General features: G+C 38.7%; 1 protein-coding gene across 18 annotated transcripts in view; it reads left to right on the top strand.

The window, feature by feature from the left end:
* Positions 1–24,069, top strand: part of PBRM1 (polybromo 1) — a 115,106-nt gene that overhangs the window by 4,346 nt on the left and 86,691 nt on the right. For 16 of the 18 annotated variants that reach the window (XM_014792879.2, XM_087431146.1, XM_087431152.1 and 13 more), the window contains exons 2-7: positions 765–917; positions 1,906–2,003; positions 11,354–11,501; positions 15,673–15,816; positions 19,220–19,336; positions 23,841–23,909. In XM_014792879.2, coding sequence (XP_014648365.1) covers positions 780–917; positions 1,906–2,003; positions 11,354–11,501; positions 15,673–15,816; positions 19,220–19,336; positions 23,841–23,909 — 714 coding nt within the window. In that variant the 5' untranslated portion in view covers positions 765–779. The remainder of the gene's footprint in view (positions 1–764; positions 918–1,905; positions 2,004–11,353; positions 11,502–15,672; positions 15,817–19,219; positions 19,337–23,840; positions 23,910–24,069) is intronic. The other 2 variants (XM_014792881.2, XM_087431151.1) reach the window with 1 other exon arrangement.

Here is a 24,069-nt window from a genome sequence, read left to right as displayed (position 1 = left end):
GATAGAGTACTTCATATAACTGAAAAGGAGGTTAATCTGGCTTAACAGAAAAGTTTCACAGCACAGTTTTTGCTACTTTGGCATAGGTATGGCAAGTCACATTAAGTATTTTCCAACGGTATGTCTTGTGGATCCTTCTTTAATGAATGGAAAAAACTCATTTTCAGTGTGTAAATTTTAGGGTGCATCTAAAATGCTAGAAGATTAATTGTCCTCTGTCTCCCTACCTTTTTGTCTCCCTACCATTTGCCTCGGGCACTGCTTCCAATGCTTTTCTATATCATTGCCCATCTGGAAAATGATCAGAATTGTAAGACACACTGGGGAAAACACATGAGGCTACTGACTTCAGAGGCAACCACCTTGGGGCCTCTGTCCCTGAAGCATGCTTGGCTACCTCAGGGGCTGTGGGATCAATACCTCTGGCACACTAGTGTACCCCTACACGTGGGTTTTCAAACTCTAGTCCAGGGTAAATTTGAGGCCAGAAGTGGTTGAGTCATTCAAAATTGGTGATATACAAATGAGTACACTTGCTGAATTTGTCCCATCCACGTTGAAAGTGTAGCATTCTGGTAAGTGAAGGGACTAAAGCAACAAAGTCCAGGACTTCCATTGAAAAAGCTAACAGTTAGTTAAGCTTCTTTGCAACAGTTAAAATATCCTCCTAAGTGAACCATAAGTTTGATAGCAGGTGGCCAGCTGAGGGCTTGCTGGCAGAATCTAAATTTAAATATAAGAACATGACTAATTATTTCTTACAGAAGAAGTTGGATTCCATGGGTTCCAAGAGGAGAAGAGCTACCTCCCCTTCCAGTAGTGTCAGCGGGGACTTTGATGATGGGCACCATTCTGTGTCCACACCAGGCCCAAGCAGGAAAAGGAGGAGACTTTCCAATCTTCCAACTGTAGATCCTGTGAGTAACTTGGATCACAGAGTTTCTGCCTGCTTTTCCTACGGTTCCTTACCCTTCCTTTAATGATAAGTGGTTAAGATGCAAGGCCTTTCCACTTCTTTTTCCTCTGGCTTGATATTGTTAACTTTTCTTTTATGAAAAGTATATATTTAGCCAAAAGTCTTATAGTAATATACAATTTAATATAAAAAAATATCAGTATGTCACATTATATATTCATTCAAATAACTGTGTGCTTGTCATGTGCCAAGCACTGCACTGGTGATCAGGATATAGCCATGTATAAGACAAGTGAATTTTTCACATGGAGCTAAGATTGTGGTGTGGGGGAAGCAGAATGTAAACAGGTGAACAAATAAGTAATAAACTACCTCAGCTGGTGATAAGTGCTAAGGAGAAAAGTTTGGGTGATTAGGGCTGTTTTGGCCCAAACCATCAGGAAAGGTTTCTGTGTGATGAGAAGGCACTGGCCCTGCAGAGCACTGGGGAAGAGTGTTCCAGGCAGAGGGGCCCAATGTGAAGGGGCTGAGTCAGGAACGGGTTTGGTGTGTTGTGGTTACAGGGAGATGATCAGGAGGGAGAAGGAGACTGGCCAAGTTTGCCCAGCCAAAGTATGTAGTTACCCTACATACTCTGTGGGTAATGTTAGGAGTTTAGATTTTATTCTCTGAGAAGTAAGAAGCCCCTCTATTGGATGATTTTAAGCAAGAGAGTGATATGAACTGATTTAGTTTAAAAGAAAAGAAAAATCAGCAGCAGCATAAGTCTGATGCAAGATATCAAAACATTTAATCAATTAAATTATTTTAAAGGAGGAGAGATACTGTCAGCATATTTCAGCCTTGGTTTCCACATGGGAATTTGGGGATTTGTCCTCTTACTTGTCTACCTGCCTTTTAGGTGTATGTTTTTATTAAAGATAATCCTTATGCCTACACTGGCTTTGTGTTCACTTTTCTGGTGATTTTTCTCCTTTTCCTATGTGTAGATTGCTGTGTGCCATGAACTCTACAACACCATCCGAGACTATAAGGATGAGCAGGGCAGGCTCCTCTGTGAGCTCTTCATTAGGGCACCGAAGCGAAGGTGAGTTGGAAGGTGAATGGGAGGGATTTGGTCCTGGGTCCGTGTTTAAAGTGTTTGGTAATTGAGTTTTCCTTTGGAAAGAACGGCTTAAATGATACTGGGGTCCAGATTTTAGTTTTAGTTGTCAAGATTTAGTGAAACATATTTTTTTAAAAAATTTCTTTAATTGTGGTAAAAAAACACACAACATGAAGTTTATGGTCTTCACCATTTTTAAGTGTACAGTTCAATAAGTGTTAAGTATATTCACATTGTTGTACGACAGATCTCCAGAACTTTTTCATATTGCCAAATTGAAACTCTATACCCATTAAACAACGCCCCATTTTCCCCTCCCCCCAAGCCTCTGGCAACCACTGTTGCACTGTTTCTATGAATTTGACTACTTTAGATACCTCATATAACTGGAATCAGACAGTATTTGTCTTTTGTGACTGGCTTTTTTCACTTAGCATAATGTCCTCAAAATTCATCTATGTTGTAGCATGTGACAAGATTTCCTTCCTTTTTAAGTCTGAATTATTTTCCATTGTATGAGTGTACCACATTTTGTTTATCCATTCATCCATTGATAAACACTTGGGTTTCTTCCACCTCTTAGCTGTTATGAATAATGCTGCAGTGAACATGGGTCTGCAAATACCTGTTTGAGAGGCTGCTTTCAGTTCTTTTGGATATATACCCAGAGATGGGATTGCTGAATCTTATAGTAATTCTGTTTTTAAAATTTTGAGTAATCACCCTATAATAGTCCCCCTTATTGGTAGAGGATATGTTTGAAGACCCCAGTAGATGCCTGAAACTGCGGATATTACCAAACCCTGTATATATGTGTATATATCTATATATATACATACTATGTTTTTTCCAATACATACATACCTTTGATAAAGTTTAGTTTATAAATTAGGCACAGTAAGAGATTAGCAATAATAAGTAGCAATAAAATAGAATAATTATAACAATATACTGTAATAAAATTTACTGTCGATCTTTGCAACCTCAGCATATGATTTTTTTCTTATCGAGTGGAGTACTCTGACCTTTTCACTTAAAGGAAGCACTTTACGACTTCTATTTGGCATATCCAAATTGCCGACATCACTACTCTTGTGCTTTGGGGCCATTATTAAGTAAAATAAGGGTTACTTGAACACAAGCACTGTGATCTGATAACCGAAATGGCTACTAAGTGACTAACTGGGTGGGTAGCGTATATAGCATGGATATGCTGGACAAAGTGATGATTCATATCCCAGGTGGAACAGACAGCCCGAGATTTTATCACGCTACTCAGAATGGCATGCAATTTAAAACTTATGAATTACTTATTTCTGGAATTTTCCGTTTAATATTTTCGGACTGCAGTTGACCGCAGGTAACTGAAACTGTGGGAAGCAAAGCCGTGGATAAGGGGGGATTGCTGTACACCACTGGCTTTCCTGGTTCTCCACCTGGCAAATGGGAGATCCTGGAACTTCTCAGCCTCCATAATTGCGTGAGCTATTTCTTATAGTAAATCTCTTAAATCTCTCTCTCTGTATATATCCTATTGGTTCTGTTTCTCTAGAGAACCCTGACTAATATAGTCTTCCCACTTTGTTCTTTTTCAGATAGTTTTGGCTCCTTGAGATTTCGTATGAATTTCAGGATGGATTTTTCTGTTTCTGTAAAAAATGCTGTTGGGATTTTAATAGGGATTGCATTGAATATGTAGATTGCTTTGGGTAGTGTTGGTGTCTTAAAAATATTAAGTTTTCTAATCCATGAACATGGACTGTCTTTACATTTGTTTGTGTCTTTAATTTCTACAGAAATGTGTAGTTTTCAGCGTACAAGTCTTTCACTTCATTGGTTAGGTTTATTCCTAAGTTTTTTTTTTTTTTTTGATGCTATTATAAATGGAATTACTTTTTTTTTTTAATAATTTTATTTATTTATTTTTCGCCCAAAGTCCCAGTAAATAGTTGTATGCATAGCTGCACATCCTTCTAGTTGCTGTATGTGGGACGCGGCCTCAGCATGGCTGGAGAAGCGGTGCGTCAGTGTGCGCCCGCAATCCGAACCCGGGCCACCAGTAGCGGAGCGCGCGCACTTAACCGCTAAGCCATGGGGCTGGCCCTGGAATTACTTGCTTAATTTCCATTTTGCATTGTTCATAGTTAGTGTATAGAAATGCAACTGATTTTTGTGTATTTTGATTTTGTATCCTGAAACTTTGCTGAATTTCCTTATTGGTTCTAATTTTTTTGTGTGGAATCTTTAGAGTTTTCTGCATATAAGAGCATATCATCTGTGAACAGAGATAATTTTACTTCTTCCTTTCCAATTTGGATGCCTTTTGTTTCTTTTCATTGCCTAACTGTTCTGGCTAGAACTTCCAGTACTATGTTGAAAAGAAATGGCGAGAGCAAGCATCCTTGTCTTGTTTCTGAACTTCGAGGAAAAGCTTTCAGTCTCACAATTTTGAGTATGATGTTTGTTGTGGGCTTTTCATAAATGGCGTTTATTGTATTGAGGTAGTTTCTATCTATGCCTAATTTGTTGAGAGTTTTTAATCATGAAAGGGTATTGAATTTTGTCAAATGCCTTTTCTGCATCAGTTGAGGTGATCATGTGGTTATTTTCCTTCATTCTGTTAATGTGATGCATTATTTTTATCAATTTTCATAGGTTGAACCATCCTTGCATTCCAGGAATAAATCCTACTTGGTTGTGGTGTATAATCCTTTTAATATGCTGCTGAATTAATTTTGCTAGTATTTTGTTGAGGATTTTTCATCAATGTTCAGAAGGGATGTACATCTGTAGTCTTCTTTTCTTATAGTGCCTTTCTCTGGCTTTGGTATCAGGGCGTTGCTGGCCTCACAGAATAAGTTTTCCCTCCTCCAATTTTTTGGAAAAGTTTGAGAAGGATTAGTGTTGGTTCTTTAAATGTTTGGTAGAATTTACCAGTTAATCTGTAAAGTCAGGGGCTTTTCTTTGCCAGGAGATTTTTGGTTACTGAATCAATCTCTATACTAGTTATAGGTCTATTCAAGTTTTCTGTTTTTTCATATTCAGTTTTGATAGGTTGTATGTTTCTAGGAATTTATCCATTTCTTCTAGGCTATCCAATTTATTGGCGTACAGTTGTTCATAGTGTTCTCTTATAATCCTTTTTATTTCTGTGGTGTCCTTTGTAATGTCCCTTCTTTCATTTCTGATTGTATTTGAGTCTTTTTTTCTTAGTTAATCTGGCTAAGGGTTTGTCAATTTTGTTGATTTTTTCAAAAAACCAGCTCTTAGCTTTGTTGATTTTTTTTTTTCTATTTTCTATTTCATTTATCTCTGCTTTATATGTTATTTCCTTCCTTCTGTTAGCTTTGGGTTTAGATTATTGTTCTTTCTCTAGTTCCTTGAGAGTGAAAAAAATTTTTTTTTGAATTGTTTAGTAGCCTTTTAGTTAGCAGTGAAGTTGTAGCTATCATAGTTAAAAGGGATCAATTTTTCACGTATGCTGAGATGCCACAATGATTATTTTTACCATGCCTTCTCTCTTTTTCCCCTTACTTTTGGGCTTGACTTCTGTGGTCCAATGAAGCAAAACAAACTGCTGACCCCAATATGCACCTTGCACACATCTCCCTGTGGAGGCTATGTTCCCCCTGACTAGAGCTTCCTTCCTTTCTTGCTGTCAAAAAAACATCACTATTTCCTTCAAACTCTGCCAGTTGAAGTTATTTGTTCTGAAAACATGCATGAGTGTGGTAGACAGAATAATGGCCCCCAAATATGTCCATCTTCTAATCCCTGGAACCTATGAATATGTTGGATTACATGGCAAAGAGAAATTTTGTTAATCAACTGACGTTGAGTTGGAGAGATTATCCTGGGTTATCCAGGTGGGCCCACTGTAATCACAAGGGTCCTTAAACTGGGAAGAGGAAGGCAGAAGAGTCATAATCAGAGAGAGATTTGAAGATACTATATTCCTGACTTTGAAGATGGAGGAAAGGGCTACAAGCCAAGGAATGCAGGTGGCCTCTAGAAGCTGGAAAAGGCTAGGAAATGGATTCTTCCCTAGAACCTCCAGAAGGAACGCCAGCACCTTGCTTTTTTCTTAGCTCAGTGAGACTCATTTCAGACTTCTGTAAGATAATAAATTTGTGTTGTTTTAAGCCATTAAGATTGTGGTAATTTGTTACAGCAGCTATGGGAAACTAATACAATGAATTAACTACAGATTTGGATCCATTTGTGATTGTCTCTGCCACAGTGGGTAGCCAACAAGCTGCACGTTGAGCTGAAGGCAAACTTCTCACCTCAAAGAGCAGAGCTACCAAGGATGAGTTGTCACCATCCTGAATAAGAAGAGCCCTGTAAATTAGTCATGGCCAAAAAAGAAGGACTCTTTGAAATGAGGTAACTGTCTCCAAATTTCAGCTGGAGACTGTTATCAGTAACAGTCTTTTAAAAGTTGTCATTTACTTAGCATATGATAATAAAAGCCCATGCTTACCACACGCTATACACTATGCCGAACCCTTTCCAGACCTTATCTTGTTTAAACTTGTGAAGTATTACCACAGTTTATAGATGAGAACTTGCACTAGTTCTCAGAACTACTAAAGGATAACTGGAGTTCAGATTCAACTCTTTCTGATTCTAAAGCCTGTGCTCTTAACCAATAAGTTGTATAGAGGAGCAGCATCCTACTGGAGTACACAAACCCCTCATAGAAAAGGACTGCCCTCTGCTGCCTCCTTTCCACCAGCAGGTTAGTGCTGCAGGACAGAGGGATACAGGCCTTTGGTGCTGGAGCACTGTCTTCTAGCCTCCATGATGCAGTGCCTTGGGAGCACTGCTGCCTTCCCCTAGTGCTGTGTCTGAGGGAATGCATATGTTTTCTCAAGAGTGTGTGGGAAGTAGTATTGCTCAGAGGTACACAATTGTGAATCTCTTTTTGAGACGTTGTTTTGATTAGTATATTAGGCTGCTTGTACAAGGACATCTAAATTAACAATGGCTAAAACAAGAAAAATTGCTTTGTCTCATGTTAAATTCCTGTTCAGGGCCCAGGTACTGTCTATCTTTTTGTTCTGCTGTCCTTGGGGTGTTCCCCTTGTCTGCATGGTCTGAGATGGCCCACCACCACAACTACCTTCTAGCCCGTAGGAAAAAGAAGACATGTTAAGGATGTGACCTGGACATGACACACTTCAGCTCTTGCATTGGCCAGCACTTAGCTGCAGTGAGGCTAGAGAATATGATCTTTAGTACCCAGGCAGCAGCTTAGGGTGCTGTCATCCTGGGAAGAAGGGAAAATGAGTTTGGGGGTAGCCTGGCTCTGCACTTCAGGCCTGGTGTTTCTCACTTTTCTGGTTAAAACTGTTATTTATGTTTTGGATGTTCTGTGACCATATCATGGCAGGGTGCCCTCACCTATTGTTGAAAGAGAAAAGCTGTTATAAAAGAATGTGTATTGTACAACCCTGTCTGTATACATGTGCATAGAAGTCTGGAAGAATACTCACAGTGCTTTTAACTCTAGATGAATAGGAACAGTTTTTACTTTTTTATGCTTTTCTGTATGTTTGATTTAAGTGGAAAAATTAGTAGAGCTATTTCATTTTAAAAGTGGGAGGACCCTTTTTTGACCATATTATATAGAGTAGAGTGTTGGGATTCTGATCTCTCTTTTGTCTGTGTGGTAATTCTGAAAATGCTTGTGAGGATCCGTCTAGCAGAACTTCCAAGAGATAGTGTCCCTTCTAGGCATGTGTCCTCATTGGGTTCTCAGTTGTCTACAGATCATCCCCCAGACCTGAGAGGGTGCTGAGGTCCAGCCTTGGCAAGGAGCAGTGGACTGTGACCCATCAGGCCCAGGTGGAGAGAGCCTAATACTCACTCTGAGAAAGCCCCTTGGTGCCACTGACAACATCAATAGTAGGCCTGCATGATCTTTTGTTGTTACTCACCAAGACCTTTATGTTCTTATACTTTCTCTGAATAGCAAGTGGAGTACTCCTTTTATCCCCTCATACTTAATTTTATAGTTTACTGAAATGTAAGTGGTTGATAAGGGTTTTAAAAAACTCGATTTTTTATTCTTCTTCCTTTCCCTTCCTGAAGGATTCAATTCAGAAGTCATTAGGTGAGGCTGAGCAAGGTAGGCATCTGCAAGGAAGACAAGCAGATAGGTGAATAGGGAGAGTGTGGATAGTAGCAGTGTCACATCATGGGGTGTCAGAGCCTGGGCATGGTAAAGAGGGGGTTCATGGAGAAGGACTTCCTGGCACAGGGTGTTGAGGCCTAAATGGGAGAAGGAGGGCGTCCATTTTGGGGGAGTGACGGTGGCAGTGGTCTGTCATAGGTGGAGTAAGGAGGGCATTCCCACAGAGTGTAGCCTAGCACACAGGGAGGGGTCATAGACTGAGTGAGATGAGGAGAGCATTGTTGGGTGGAGGTAGGACAGTAGCAAGAAGAGACTGGTTACATGCAGGAGACCAATCATGTAAGTAAATACATTGCAGATATGATCTTTAGTACCCAGGAGTCAGGCTTGTCACTCTCTGAGAAGTGGAGTACAAGTAGGGAAAGGAAACTAGAATGAACCCTGTGGTCTTGGATTGGAATTGGAGATATTGGTGTGATTTCATGGTGTCTAGTATATGTAGATATAGAAATAAATATAGATATAAGTGAACATATGTGTATTGCCTAGATATGTCTATTGAGACAGCCTGGGAGCAGCAACACCCCAGTAGAAATGAACACATCTAGCACCTCAGTTTTGGTTTTTAAATACCGTTTACTGTTAAAAGGAACCAGAGTTCTTTGGGGAAATGGATGATTTCAAGGGCAGAGAAAGTACAAGATGAGCCTGTAACATCTTATGGTTCCAGGAAATAGTCAGGTGCTCAAAGGGTAATAGGAACATGTCAAAAGGACATAGAAGGGGCTGGCCTGGTGGCACAAGTGGTTAAGTGTGTGTGCTCTGCTGCGGCAGCCCGGGGTTCGCTGGTTTGGATCCCGGGTGCGCACCGACGCACTGCTTGGCAAGCCATGCTGTGGCGGCGTCCCATATAAAGTGGAGGAAGATGGGCACAGATGTTAGCCCAGGGCCAGTCTTCCTCAGGCAAGGAAAAAAAAAAAAAGAGGAGGATTGGCAGATGTTAGCACAGGGCTGATCTCCTCACACACACACAAAAAGGACATAGAAAATAGAAGCCGTCTCAAAAGGACTCCTACTGGCCAAACCTGGAGCAGTTTGAGCATCAGAATAGTTACAGTGCAGTCATACATCACTTAACAACAGGGATATATTCTGAGAGAGATGTTGTTAGGCAATTTCATTGTGGTGTGAGCATCATAGAGTGTACTTACACAAACCTAGATGGTATAGCCTACTACACACCTAGGCTATATGGTACTCATTTTATGGGACCACTGTTGTATATTTATCATTGACCAAAACATCATTATGTGGCATATAACTGTGATGGTGTTTTTGTTTTTGTTTTTGTGAGGAAGACTGGCCCTGAGCTAACATCCATGCCAATCCTCCTCTTTTTTGCTGAGGAATACTGGCCCTGAGCTAACATCCATGCCCATCTTCCTCCACTTTATGTGGGACGCCGCCACAGCATGGCCTGACAAGCGGTGCATCAGTGCGCACCCAGGGGCCGAACCAGGGCCACCAGCAGCGGAGCGCGTGCACTTAACCACTACGCCAAGGGGCCAGCCCCAACTGTGATGGTTTTTAACCCACTAAGTGAAATAGGAATCCAGGAATCCATATTGATATAAATAAATGAATAAATTGATGAGGAAAGGCTTTTTACGTAGTCTGGAGGTACCTCTGCATAGAGTACAAGGAGAAAAAGAGTAACCTGGTCGGTTGAGAAACTTGGCAGACCACCATAATCAAGTGATCAAAATCAACCTCATCTAAGTAATGGGACAAGTTGAAATCATGTGCCACCAGATGGGATACAATGAGATGAATACAACATCCTTTCTGTCGTAGTCCTGCCAAAGAAGCATAATCTGAATTTATTCGTCAAGAAAACAGACAAACCCAAATTGAGAGACATTCTACAAAATAACTGGTCTGTGATCTTCAAAAGTATCAAGATCATGAAAGTCAAGGAAAGACTGAAGAACTGTTTCAGAATGAAGGAAACGAAAGAAATGTAACTAAATGCAACATATGATTCTGAACTTGATCCTTTTGCTGTAAAGGACAATTTTAGAACAAGTTGGCAAAATATGAATGGAGTCTGAGGATTAGATGGTGGTACTATATCCAAGTTAATTTCCTGATTTTGATGGTTGAACTGTGGTCCTTGTTTGTAGGAAATACACACTATACTATTCAAGGATGGTAGGACATCATGCCAACAGCTTGTTCTCAAATGGTTCAGAAAAAATATTCTTTGTACTGTTCTTGCAACTTTTATGTCAAAATAAAAAGTTTTAAAAAGTTATGTATGTCATACATACATGGCTATAACATGTCCTCCAAGGTCCCAAGAGAGATTAAGCCTTAATTCTTTGTATGTAATAACTTATCTCTTACACATCTAGAATGGAGTTAACTACCTACCCCCATGAGAGAATTGAGAAAAATAGTCACTTAGATAATTTTTCAGAAGGTTTACTTATCATGGAACTCCATTCGAAAAAAGCCAGAAAGAATAAAATTATCATTATAACTACCTTTGAAGTTTCCTGTGTGTCCCTCACTATCCCTCCCCTCCAAGAGATAATAACTATCCTGAATTTTGTGTTTATCATTCCAGTGCCCTTTTTTTTTTAAATAGTTTAGTCACGTTTGAATGTCTTATTGTCCTTTTATCTTTGGTAAGCTCCTTGTGCCAAGGACTGCATCTTTCTCCTTTGTAACTTTAGTAATTGATATTAGAGCAGTATATCTAATAGACACTTGATAGTAGTTGGCAGAAAAATTCTGTGGTCACTAGCTGAAGAAAGATTTTGTAAATTTATAAAGAGCCTTGAAACATGGATCTGTTTTCAGCCACTACTGAATACCATGAAAGGTAAGTCATTTTCATTTGCAGAAGATAACATTGACATAGTTTTAGCGCTGGTACTCTAATTCTTAAATATTTAGCATACAAAAGACCATCACAAGTGTTAATTTAGGTTTTTATGTCACTAATATATATTTTGAAAAGGGCATGCATATGCGTCTTGCTTTTGTTATTCTCTTTTAGTTCAAATAATGGGAATAAGTCTAGTATATTCTATCACTTGGAATGTTGGACATTGCCACAGATGATTTTGAAATACAACTTTTTATAGGCTTTGGATTAATGCCTTTTAAAAAAATTAAATTATAACAGAAATCAACCAGATTATTATGAAGTAGTTTCTCAGCCCATTGACTTGATGAAAATCCAGCAGAAACTAAAAATGGAAGAGTATGATGATGTTAATCTGCTGACTGCTGACTTCCAGCTGCTCTTTAACAATGCAAAGGCCTATTATAAGGTAAGAAAGCATCAAATTCGAAAGGTATCCAATTTGATAGCTGTCTGGCTTTTTAATATTTATCAATCTGATAGGTGAGTAGTGGTTTCTAATTTGGTGGTTTGAGTTTGCATTTCTCTTATTAGTAAAGAAGCTGAACATTCTTATGATTATGAAACATTCTTGTTTCTTCTGTATCTGCTCAAATCTTTTGCCCATTTCTCTCTTGGGTTGTCATTTTCGTATTTATTTCTAGAAACTTTTAATATTTTCTAGATACTAATACTTTTTTGGTTATATGTGTTACACATTTCTTCCCTCACTGTGTGGCTGTCTTTTCACTCTTTTTCTGGGTCTTTTGATGAAAAGAAGTTTTTTATTTTAACATATTCAGATTTATAAGTCTTTAACTTTGAGTTTTATCCTTCCTTGTCTGTTGTTTCAGAAATGCCTCTTGCCAAAAGATTATTAAAATATTCTTCTCTTATATTTTCTTCTAAAAGTTTAATAGTTTTGTCTTTCACATATAAGTCTTTAATGCAGCTGGGATTGATTTTCATCTCTTCTGTGAGGTAGGGATCTATTTTTTTCCCACAAATATAAGCAGCGCCTTGAAATGGCCATCCTCTCCACCTTTGTCTGCAGTGTCAGTGCTGGCATCGTTTCCATGTGCTCATGGGTCCCTTTCTGGCCTTTTGTTCTGGCCAGTTTATCTATTACTGGGCTATACTATTCTTGCCTTAATTAATTACTGTAGCTTTATAATTCTTTATCTGATAAGGAAAGTATCTTGATTATTCTTGGCCCTTTCTTTATACATTTTAATATTAGTGTGTTAGGTCAACAAGTGCAAAAAAATTTTGTTGGAATTGCCTTGGTTTCGTATATCATATTTTGGAGAATTGGTGTAACTGTAATGCTGATTATTCCAGTCTATGAATTTGATATGTCTTCATTTATTCTTCTTCAATGTATTTTAGCAAAGCTTTAAATGTTTCTTCATAAAAATTTTGCAAAAATGTTGTTAGATTTATTCTTAAAGCTGTATGTATGTATATTTTTCTTTAATTGAGGTATAATTCACACATTCTTTTCAAGTCTAGAATACAGAGGTTTTTGGTATATTCACAAAGTTGTGCAACCATCACCACTATCTAACTCCAGAATATTTTCATTACACGCCTAAAAAACACATACCCATTAACAGGCGCTCTGCATTTCTCCTCCTCCCAGCATATGGCAACCACTAATCTACTTTCTTTCTGTATAGATTTGCCTATTCAGGACATTACATATAAATGAAATTATACACTCTCTGGCCTTTGATGACTAGCTTTCACTGACCATAATGTCTTCAAGGTTCATCCATGTTGTAACATGTATAGTACTTCATTCCTTTTTATGACTGAATAATATTTCATTATAATGGATATACCACATTTTGTGTATCTGTTTCCCAGTTGATGGACATCTTGGTTATTTGTGCTTTTAGCTATCATCAATAATGCTACTATAAATTTAGTGAGTATAACAAGAGTGCTATTCATCGGTTACCATACGCCGCATGTGTCCATTAGACCTAGCTTCTTAATTATGTTGCTAAAATCTTTTATATCCCTAGTGATTTACCTATATGAACTATCTACTTACCAAATGAGGTGTTTTAAAATCTCTCACTCTGGTGATAGACTCTGTTTCTCCTTATAAGTCTGTTGTTTCTTTGCTTTATATACTTTGAAACTCTGCAAATGGGAGCGTTCAAGTTTAAATAGTTATATTGTCCTAGTAAGTTGAATTTTTTTGCGTTATGTAGTAGCCCTCTTTATCACTAGTAGTGTCTTTTGTTTGAAGTCTGTTTTATCTGATATTGATATAATTATATCAGCTTTATTTTTGTGTACCTAGTTTTTTTTCCACCCTTTTGATATCCTTTTAATGCTGGTTTATCTCTTGTAAACAACATATACATGTATTTCTATTAATCCAGTTGATAATTTTTACCTTTAAACTGGAGCATTTTATCTCTTTACAGTTTGAGAAATTATCATTATGATGGGATATATTCCTGTCACCTAAATGTCTTTTTTCTATTTATCTCATTTTTGTCATGTTTTTTTCTTTTGTTTTTCCTCCTGCCTCCTTTTGATTTTGTTTTTAATTTATTTCTTCTTATTTCCTCTACAATTTGGAATTTGTAAGATCTGTTGATAATCTATTAGTTCTTATCCAAGAAGTTTTAATATGTGTAATTAACTTATCAAAGTAGAAAGTTAATCAGCATTTTAAACCTCCTTCTAAACCATACAAAGACCTTAGAATAATTGAACTCTGCTCTATTTATTTTTGCTACTGATGTTTTTTTGTATTTTAGTTCTATTGTGGCAAATTTTTAATCCCATAAAATAATGTTATACATAGTCAGTATTTTTACTCATAAACGTATGTACTACTTTCTTTATTCTTCATTCTTTCATTGCTACTGAAAAGTGATCTGTCAGTATAGTTGTAGTTCCTTTAAAGGTTATCTGTCTTTTCTTTCTAGCTATCTTTAGAATCTTCTTTTTGTCTTTTGTATTCTACAGTTTCATTCTGATATGTCTAGATATGAATATCTTTTTATTTATATAATTTGGGAGTTATAGAGCTTCTTAAACCTTTGGATTGGTGTTTTTCATCAACTCTGAGAAGTTTTCAGCCATTGTGTCTTTGCATATTGCCTTTGCCCCATTCTCTCTTCCTTCTCTTTGTAGAACTCTGATTGAATATTGTATTAGAACTCTCTTAAGGTCTCCATTTCTCTTAACCTTTCATAGTCTCCTTTTTTGTGTCTGTGTTGCTTTTTAGATAATTTCTTTAGTTCTTCCAATTTTCTTTGAAATCTGCTCTTACACCAATCTGTTGAGTTTCTACATTTTGATATTTATATTTTTCATATTTTGAAAGTAGTTTCTTATTTAGGGTCTCCTGCACTTTGCTTATGTCTTCAATTCCATTGTTTCTTTAAACATATTCAACATATTTTTTTTTTCCTATGGCAGATAATTCTAATATTTGAAGTATTTGCATGTCTGATTTTGCTGTCATTTCTGCCAGCTTTCTCTTATGATTCTTTCATTCTTGTGTGTTTCTTAAATTTTGACCAGGAGCTCATATTTCTTGGAACTCTATCTGTAGAAGTTCTTTGAGGTTTAGATTGAAGTTGGGTTCTTCCAGAGAAGACTTATTGTTTATGTGAGGCACCTGGCCTGTCTTTGTTAGGGATAGTTTATGATGAAGAGTTTTCAGAGGAGATTCATCTGGTGCCTCACCTCTCCCCACAGTGCTGTGGTTTGAGAGTAGACATGGGTTGAGCTAGGTGGAGGTTGAGGTGGGTAGTCTTCCTTGTTCTCTGGCAGCCTAGAAATGGAATTGTTTTGAATTCCACTTACACTGCAGCCATCGCCTTTGGAGTTCCAGCTTCTGGTGGACTCTGGCCTTTATCTCCTGTCAGGAGCCTTGAAAACTAAAGCTTAGATTTGTCTTGTCTTACAAATGCCCTCAAAGTAAACATTGGCTTCAGTGTTCTGCTTGCTCATCTGGGTTCCGCTGTTACTCTGTGCTTGCTTTTATGAACATTGCTTACTCCTTATTGGCAGCACATGGATGCATCTTTAAAGTTTTGTTTTTTTCTTTGCTTGTTTTTTAACATTACATCCAGCATTGTTTTTACTGGAAAGGTTCAGTTAGAGTTCATTCCCACTATACTTCAGGAAAAGAAATCTTCAAATATGGTGTTAAATAGTTTAAAAATAGAAGTAATATCAGGACAGTCATTAGCTGCTGTCCTTCAGACTTCTATCCCTTAAATTGGGTCTTATCCTTTAAATTGTCTTTCTTAGTATATTGATAATAACTAGTCTTAATTTAGAAAATCATTTATTTTCTGCCTCAAGTTTTTCTGTAATGAGATAAGGCATAAATAAATAAAGTAATTTGATTTCAGAATGCCTTTATAACATACATTTAGTTCTTCAGAAGAGGAATGGAGGCCCATGTATCTTTTAATCATAAGGATTTTAAAATTTATAATAGAGTTTCAAAGTTATGTCTTAGAATACCATCTCTGCTGGAACAGGATGCTTTAAAAGTAGTAATTGATTTACAATGAAATACTAAAATCATTTTTTTTTCTCTTATGTTGGCTAATGTACAGCCAGATTCTCCTGAATATAAAGCTGCTTGTAAACTCTGGGATTTGTACCTTCGAACAAGAAATGAGTTTGTTCAGAAAGGAGAAGCAGATGATGAAGATGATGATGAGGATGGGCAAGACAATCAAGGCACAGTGACTGAAGGAGTACGTGTGCAGCTGGAACGGGTGATGGGTGGGCTGTTGGGAGGTGGACAAGGCCCCTGCCTGTGATTTCCTCTGAGTTGCTCTGGGCAGCTGGCCTCCCTATACAGTTGTATTGGTAACTGGGAGGGTAAAGGGGCGTACAGCCAGAGAGTCCCACTCGTAATTGCAAGGGATCCTAGGACACCTGCACAACGTGTGCTGTGTTTGGTTGTTTTCATGAATTGCTATTATATTAATGCGTATTTCCTGCTCAGTTTTAAAGATAATCCTCATATTATTAAGGCCTGGTCTGATATTGCTAGATTGAGATATCATGTAAGGGCAGGCAGTGTTGTGATTTAAAAGTTGGATGGAATCCAAATGAAATGATTTTAGTTAGGAAGGTTTTTGTAGTAGACTGGTTATTGTTCCTGGAGCATGCCAGGTGTGTTCCTACATCTGGAATTTTGCAGTTGCTCTTCTGCGTAGAATGTGCCTCCTTTTACTCTTCTTGTGACTAGCTCTTTTTCATCATTCTAACCACTTAAAATAATGTCAGCTGGGAGACGACTTTCCTAATCACCCTGTCTAAATTGTTTGCTCCATGCTCCTTCTTTGCTATCATCACATCGCTCTGTTCTGTGGTCTTCAGTTTTTTTCATGTTACGTGAAATAACTTGTTTATTCGTTTATGTGTTTATTTTCGCTTTTCCCCCAAGTAGAAAGATAGCTCCACAAAAGATATCACCTTGTTCATCTGTTCCTGGCATCTACACTGTACCTGACATGTAGGTACTGATAAATACTTGCTGAATGAACACAGATGTTTAAAAAGAGGAAAAATAATAGTAAAAGGAATCCCATCTCGGGACCAGCCCCGTGGCTTAGTGGTTTAGTGTGTGTGCTCCGCTACTGGTGGCCCAGGTTCGGATCCTGGGCGCGCACCGACGCACCGCTTCTCCGGCCATGCTGAGGCCGCGTCCCACGTACGGCAACTATGACATACAACTATCTACTGGGGCTTTGGGGGAAAAAAAAAAGTGGAGGAGGATTGGCAATAGATGTTAGCTCAGAGCCTGTCTTAGCAAAAAGAGGAGGATTAGCACGGATGTTAGCTCAGGGCTGATCTTCCTCACAAAAAAAAAGGAATCAAATCTCTTTTCTGCTGCTAAATAGTAAGACACCCAAAGCAGAGCATTCCCCTTTCTTCTTTAAGTTACCTAGATAGGCCTTTTGCTGGAACTCGGACATGGAAAGATGCAGTGGTGGGTGAATTTCTCAAAAACATAACTTCTTAAGGGTCTCAAAATCTAGTTGCTAGGCACTTTGTCAATTTCTTTCTAGAAATTAAATGATTGGAATTAGGTAGAAGGCAATTAACTAGGGATTCCCTGGAATTTTACTTTCTGATATTAATATAGAAGCAGCAACGTAACCCAATCTTCTTGGGCAGAACATTACCTACAGAGGGTTCAGCCTTATTATACGCCTCCACGATTCTAGTCAAAAAATGAAAATGCCTATGTTTGAGACTTGTCTGTGTTTCTTTGGTAAGAAATTAGGAGGATTTTGCACGTTCATATTTATACCTCCCAAGCTTCTTTCTAGCCCTAGGGTTCTCATGAAGGGAGAGGGAATTTTCAAGCTTCTTATTTTTAAATTAAGAAGAATTTCCTTGGGGGCTTGCCCAGTGGTGCAGCTGTTAACATGTGCGCTCTGCTGCGGTGTCCCAGAGTTTGCAGGTTCGGTTCCCGGGCGCACACCAGAGCACCGCTTGTCAAGATGTGCTGTGGTGGCGTCCCGTATAAAGTAGAGGAAGATGGGCATGGATGTTAGCCCGGGGCCAATCTTCCTCAGCAAAAAAGAGGAGGATCGGCATCAGATGTTAGCTCAAGGCTGATCTTCCTCACAAAAAAAAAAAAGAAGAAGAAGAAGGAGAATTTCCTTGGATTTCCCAATTGTGGGAAAAGGATGTATGAATGCATACACTCACCCTGCTCCCTTTGTCACCTGCAACTCATGTTTCCAGAGTAGCTGGTTGGGTTGGGAGGAGAGGAATCTTGGCTGCAGAACATAAATCTCTTTTTGAACCTGTTTGGTACCTTGTTTTAACCAGGAAGTAAATGACTTAAATATGGGTATTTTAGTCTCCTTTCATCAGTATTACGTTGGTTCTCTAAGCTTATGTGGTTGGGAACTCTCAGCTAATCGCATCTTATATGTTAAATATTTATTGCATGTCTGTTATTGCCAGGGACTATGCTAGGCCAGGAGATGTTAGTGCTCTCTCTGTGGAGTTAATGTTGGACCTTAAACTTGTTGAATAAAAAGAACTTCTTTTGGATTAGAACACAAATACTAGTGTTTTATGATTTGAACCAGAAATAACCATTCATCTTTATTTTATATTCATAAAACATGGTTTGGACTTGAAGTACCATTTAATATAAACCTTGACTGAGACATCCCATTGCTTACTACAGAAACTAGCTTCATACTCAGACACTCCCTGGCCAAGTACTCTTACGGGTATATGCTTTCCCAAGTTACAACAGTGACTAAGGTAGGGGCCGGCCTGGTGGCATAGCGGTTAAGTTCACGCGCTCCACTGTGGCAGCCCGGGGTTCGCAGGTTTGGATCCCGGGCGTGGACCAACGCACTGCCTGTCAAGCCATGCTGTGGTGGCGTCCCATATAAAGTAGAGGAAGATGGGCACGGGTGTTAGCCCAGGGCCAGTCTTCCTCAGCAAAAAGAGGAGGATTGGCATCGGATGTTAGCTCAGGGCTAATCTTCCTCACTAAAAAAAGAAAAGAAAAAAAAAAACAATGACTAAAGTAGGAGTAAGCCAGCCAGTCTAGAGAGCAGAAATGATGTGTATCAATTGACTTCATCTCCATTCAATTTTAATATAACTTAAATTCTGTTGTTAGATCTGGCAGAGCACCCTGTGGTTAAAAGTATATAGTTCCAACTTTACATATGTAGTTGTTTTACCAGAATACCAAGACTTCAGTAGATAAGAACAGCAGATGTAGAAATGTCCAGGTATCATGGGACGTATTTTCTCTGTCTCACTTGCTCAGACCCTAAAAAGGTATGCATTTCCATCATTTCACACATATGGCCCTTGAACTTCACTGTTACAGTGTTGACTGTGGAGTAGAGTTCAGTAAGAAGACCTGATCTAAGAGATTTAGTTACTGAAATATTATAAGGATCCTCTTTAGTTTCACATACGTCATTCTGGGAATACAACCCGCGTGTCCAGCATCAGAGCATTTCCGTGGTATTCTTGAAACTTAAACTAAGTACTGTTTAGAAGTTGCTCTTTTGAATTAGCTTTACAATTTTAGAAGCTATTTAATATCAGCATTTATTTTTGGATTTCTCCCCTCTCTCCTTCCTCTCAAACCCCTCCTCCCAGTCTTCTCCAGGTTACTTGAAGGAGATCCTGGAGCAGCTTCTTGAAGCCATAGTTGTAGCCACAAATCCGTCAGGACATCTCATTAGTGAACTTTTTCAGAAACTGCCTTCTAAAGTGGTAAGTTTTACAATCAAAAACAGGTGAGTTAAAGTGTTTCCTTTTTTTTTTTAAGTACTTCAGGGGCCAGCCTGATGGCATAGTGGTTTAGTTCGTGAGTTCCGCTTCGGCGGCCCGGGGTTTGCAGGTTTGGATCCCGGGCGCAGACCTACACACCGCTCATCAAGCCGTGCTGTGGTGGCGTCCTGTGTACAAAATAGAGGAAGATTGGCACAGATGTTAGCTCAGGACCAACCTTCCTCAACAACAGCAACAAAAAAAAGTACTTCAAAAATTTTATTAGTGCTTAGTAAATAAAGTAAGGTTAGTGGAAGGCATTGGAGGCAGCCAGCAGATCCTTCTCCACAGCAAGCACGTAGGATATGTTATATCATTTTACTTGGCCAGAAGATTGTGGGTTTTTAAAAAAATTGTGTTTTCTTTTGATTGGTAATTCTTTTTGTTTGATTTTGTTTTTTATTGTCGTAAAATATCCATAACATGAGATTTACCATTTAACCCTTTTAAGTGTACGGTTCAGTGGTGTTAAGTATATTCACATTACTATGTAGCCGTCACCACCACACATCTCCAGAACTTTTTCATCTTCCCAAACTGAAACTACACACCCATTAAACAATAACTCCCCCCTCCCCACCCCCAGCCCTTGGCAACTACCATTCTAAATTCTCTCTCTATGAATTTGAGTACTCTGGTACCTCATATAAGAGGAATCATAGAGTATTTATCTTTTTATGTCTGGCTTATTTCGCTTAGCATAATGTATTCAGGGTTCATCTGTGTTGTAGCATGTGTTAGAATTTCTTTCCTTTTTTTTTTGCTACTAGTAATACTCCATTGTATGTACTGTATATGCCACAATAATATACCATTGTATGTATATACCACATTTGGTTTATACCACATTTTGTTTATCCATTCATCTGTTGATGGACATTTGGGTTGTTTCCAAGAGTGGTAATTCTTAAATGATAAATAAGCACCTAAACTAAACCTTTTATTTATAAAAGACAAGAAACTTTCTCTTTTCCCAGGAGACAGTGTGAGAAGAAGATAGATGAGTACTTCCTCTCTTAGTTCTCCTTGATCTCCTGGAGAAGAGAGCAAGACCTAATAGGTACTCTTCTACTCTGAAGAGGAAGAAGTTTTCTTTTTCTTTTTTTTGTGAGGAAGATTAGCCCTGAGCTAACATCCGTTGCCAATCCTCCTCTTTTTGCTGAGGAAGATTGGCCCTGGGCTAACATCCGTGCCCATCTTCCTCTACTTTATAGGGGACGCCACCAGAGCGTAGTTTGACAAGAGGTGCGTCAGTGCATGCCTGGGATCCGAAACTGCGAATCCCGGGTCGCCGCAGCGGACCATGTGCTCTTAACCACTTCGCCCCGGGCCAGCCCCAGGAAATAGTTTTCTAGACAAGTGAGACCCTTAAAAGTGTCAGGGCCCCTTATGGTTTCACATACAGGAGGCAATTAACATAAAGTTCCACTTTAGTTTGGGGAACTACAGAAATTTCTATGGCCTCAGCATTCTTATATTTCTAGACAAGGATCTACTTTTAGAAGTACTCCACTATAGGACTTAACTGCTTTGTGATGATTTACTTTTGTATCTACCTCCTTCCCTAGTGCCTGAATTTCTTAAGGACAAGGACAATGCCACATTTTCTTTTGTGTCCCTGCTATGTAGTTGGAACCCAACCTGTCATGGGTGTGCAAGAGGTACTTATTGACTGACAGGTGGCGTGCAGCATTCCCCGTCAGTCGTCGATAGGACTAATTATTTATTTATTTGTTTATTTTAGATTTTTTTATTTATTTATTTTTTCCCCCCCAAAGCCCCACTAGATAGTTGTATGTTATAGTTGCACGTCTTTCTAGTTGCTGTATGTGGGACGCAGCCTCAGCATGGCCGGAGAAGAGGTGCGTCGGTGCGCACCCGGGATCCGAACCTGGGCCGCCAGCAGCGGAGCGTGCGCAGTTAACCGCTAAGCCATGGAGCCGGCCCAGACTAATTATTTAAAAGTGTGTCTTGACTAGTTGTAGGACAGTTATGACATTAGAAATAAAGAGTATATGCCCACTGCTGTCCTAAGTGTGGATTTGTTTGAAAATATATAATGATGGGCCAGCCCTGTGCTGTAGTGGTTAAGTTCAGCATGCTCTGCTTCGGTGGCCCAGGTTCGCAGGTTCAGATCCTGGGTGCGGACCTACACCACTTGTCAGCCATGCTGTGGCAGTGATCCACATACAAAACACAGGAAGATTGGCACAGATGTTAGCTCAGGGCTGTCTTCCTCAAGCAAAAGAAGAGGAAGATTGGCAAGAGATCCTAGCTCAGAGCAAATCTTCCTCAGGGGGAAAAAAAAAGATACATATATATCTTTTTTTTATTATATATATATATATATATATATATAAAAATATGTATAATTATTATATTATATATATGATTATTATATATGTATAATTATTATATTAGTCATACGTTTAAAATTTTAAGCAAAGAGGAAGGCAGATGATTCCTTAAAAAAAGTAAACATAGAATTACCATATGATCCAGCAATTTCACTTTGGGTATATACCCAAAGGAAGTGAAAGCACAGTCTCAAAGAGATGTTTGTACACTCATGTTCGTAGCAGTATTATTCACAATAGCTAAAATGTGGAAGCAGCCCAGTGTCGCTCGACAGATGAATGGATAAATAAAAGGTGATATATACATACAATGGAGTATTATTCAGCCTTTAAAAAGAATGAAGTTCTCACACATGCTGCAATTAGAATGAATTCTGAACACATTGTGGTAAGTGAAATAAGCCAGACACAAAAGGACAAATATTGTATGATTCTTCTCATATGAGGTACAATAGAGTAGTCAAACTGAGAGAGAGAGAGAGGAGAATTGTGATTTCCAGGGCTGGCAGGAGGGGAAAGTGGAGAGTTATTGTTTAATAGGTATGGAGTTTCAGTTTGGAAAGATGAAAAAGTTCTGGAGATGGATGGTGGTGATGATTGCACAATAATGTGAATATACTTAATACCACTGAACTGTACACTTACAATGGTTAAATGGTAAATCTTATGTATATTTACTACAATAAATAAATTATAACAAAAGAGTACAATCTTTACTCAAGGTCTGTTCTTACTCTGCAGGAGAGAATCAGTAGTGGTCAAGCCACCAAGGGTGATTTGGAACAATAAAGCATATTATCTAGCTCCCCTATTCCGGGAGGGCTTTGGGGGACACCACCATGCAGCAGAAGTTGGTTGGGGAAAGCAGATTCCCATTGGTCCCTCAGGGTGCAACACTTTGAGACAACAGGGACTGAGACCTGGAGAGGAGGCCAGTTTGTAACTTTCCTTTATAAGTCCTTCCCAAGTGAGACTGGCTAAGTGGGAGAGGTGGAGTGGGAACACTTGGACTAACAGCTTGGATCACTCTGTACCCCAGCCTGGGTGGCCTTGCCATAATTTGTCTTCTGAAATGTTTCTCAGAAGGAGAATTGGTGAACGGACGAGGCAGGAAAGGGGTTTGATCCAAGTAAAGAAAGGAGCAGGGTAAGAAACTAGAGAGGAGTAAGCTGAGAGATCAGATGAAATGAAGCATCACTGAGATCATCCCTTCAGCCAAGTAATTGAGTGAAGTCTGTGGCCTCCTGCTTTTTGTTGTTATTTGGGTTCCAAGGATTTGAACAGGTAGGAAGAGCCTGGAGAGCACAGTCTGACTTCCCCCTGACACCTCTCCCACTTGAGGAGACCAACTTTTAATTTTTGGTCAACTTCAGTTATTTCCTCCAAGGAACAAAACCTGTAGGAAATGCTCAGGGCAGTGAATGCACTCTAGGCTTTGTGAAACCCTTCAAGAACATTCCTCTAACATGTTTAATTTCTTTTCTTGTGAGGAACTAATATTTGATAAGAAATCAGAAATTGCTTGTGATTTTGCTTTGTTTCTTTAGTTTCATTTAAAATGTGTTTTATTTTGAAAAAAATATTTGACTGAAATAATAGAAGCATTAAGTTAAACATGAAGCTAACAAATCTTGCAACCTGACTTCTTATAGATCCTTAAGCATTTTATGTGAAAGAGGATATAATTGTGTAATTTAGATTAGATTGCCAAATTAAAAGAGCTTATAACAGGCCCTTCTGAAACATTACTCCATTTCCAGACATAGGTATCTTGGGACTTTAAATTAAAATTGTGTGATTCTGTGAATTTAGAATTTTTTAGAACATTAAATTGTGGTGTATTAGTTGTATAATGATAATTACCATGTAATCAACTGTAAACTCCTACAGCATGCTATTGGGCATTTCATGAAGCTTGTTAAAACCAAATTCTTTCTGCTTCAAATATAACAAACAATATGCTGTACAGCTATGTCTTTAGCATTGAATCTCACAAAGCTGCTTAATTTTGATTTTTTGGGTAACATTGTCAGTGTGCTTCCTTGTTTTCTCACTAGCTTATTAAACATGCCTGGGTTTTTGTCTTCCAGCAATATCCAGACTATTATGCAATAATTAAGGAGCCTATAGATCTCAAGACCATTGCCCAGAGGATACAGGTATGAAGGTGACCATATGTAACCATATGTGGTTTAGGGCAGATTGGCCTGTGGTCTTTTCTAGGGGCTTTTAGAAAACAGAGAAGTAGATATCTCTGTAAGGGGTTATTAGCAATATAATGTGAACAAATTAGAGTGGTGTTACTGATTGTAGCTTTGG

Source organism: Ceratotherium simum, chromosome 5 (assembly GCF_057802395.1).
Source record: "Ceratotherium simum simum isolate JZ-2026a chromosome 5, ASM5780239v1, whole genome shotgun sequence".
In the NCBI taxonomy this organism is placed as follows: domain Eukaryota; kingdom Metazoa; phylum Chordata; class Mammalia; order Perissodactyla; family Rhinocerotidae; genus Ceratotherium; species Ceratotherium simum.
This window is presented reverse-complemented; position numbering and strand designations above follow the sequence as displayed.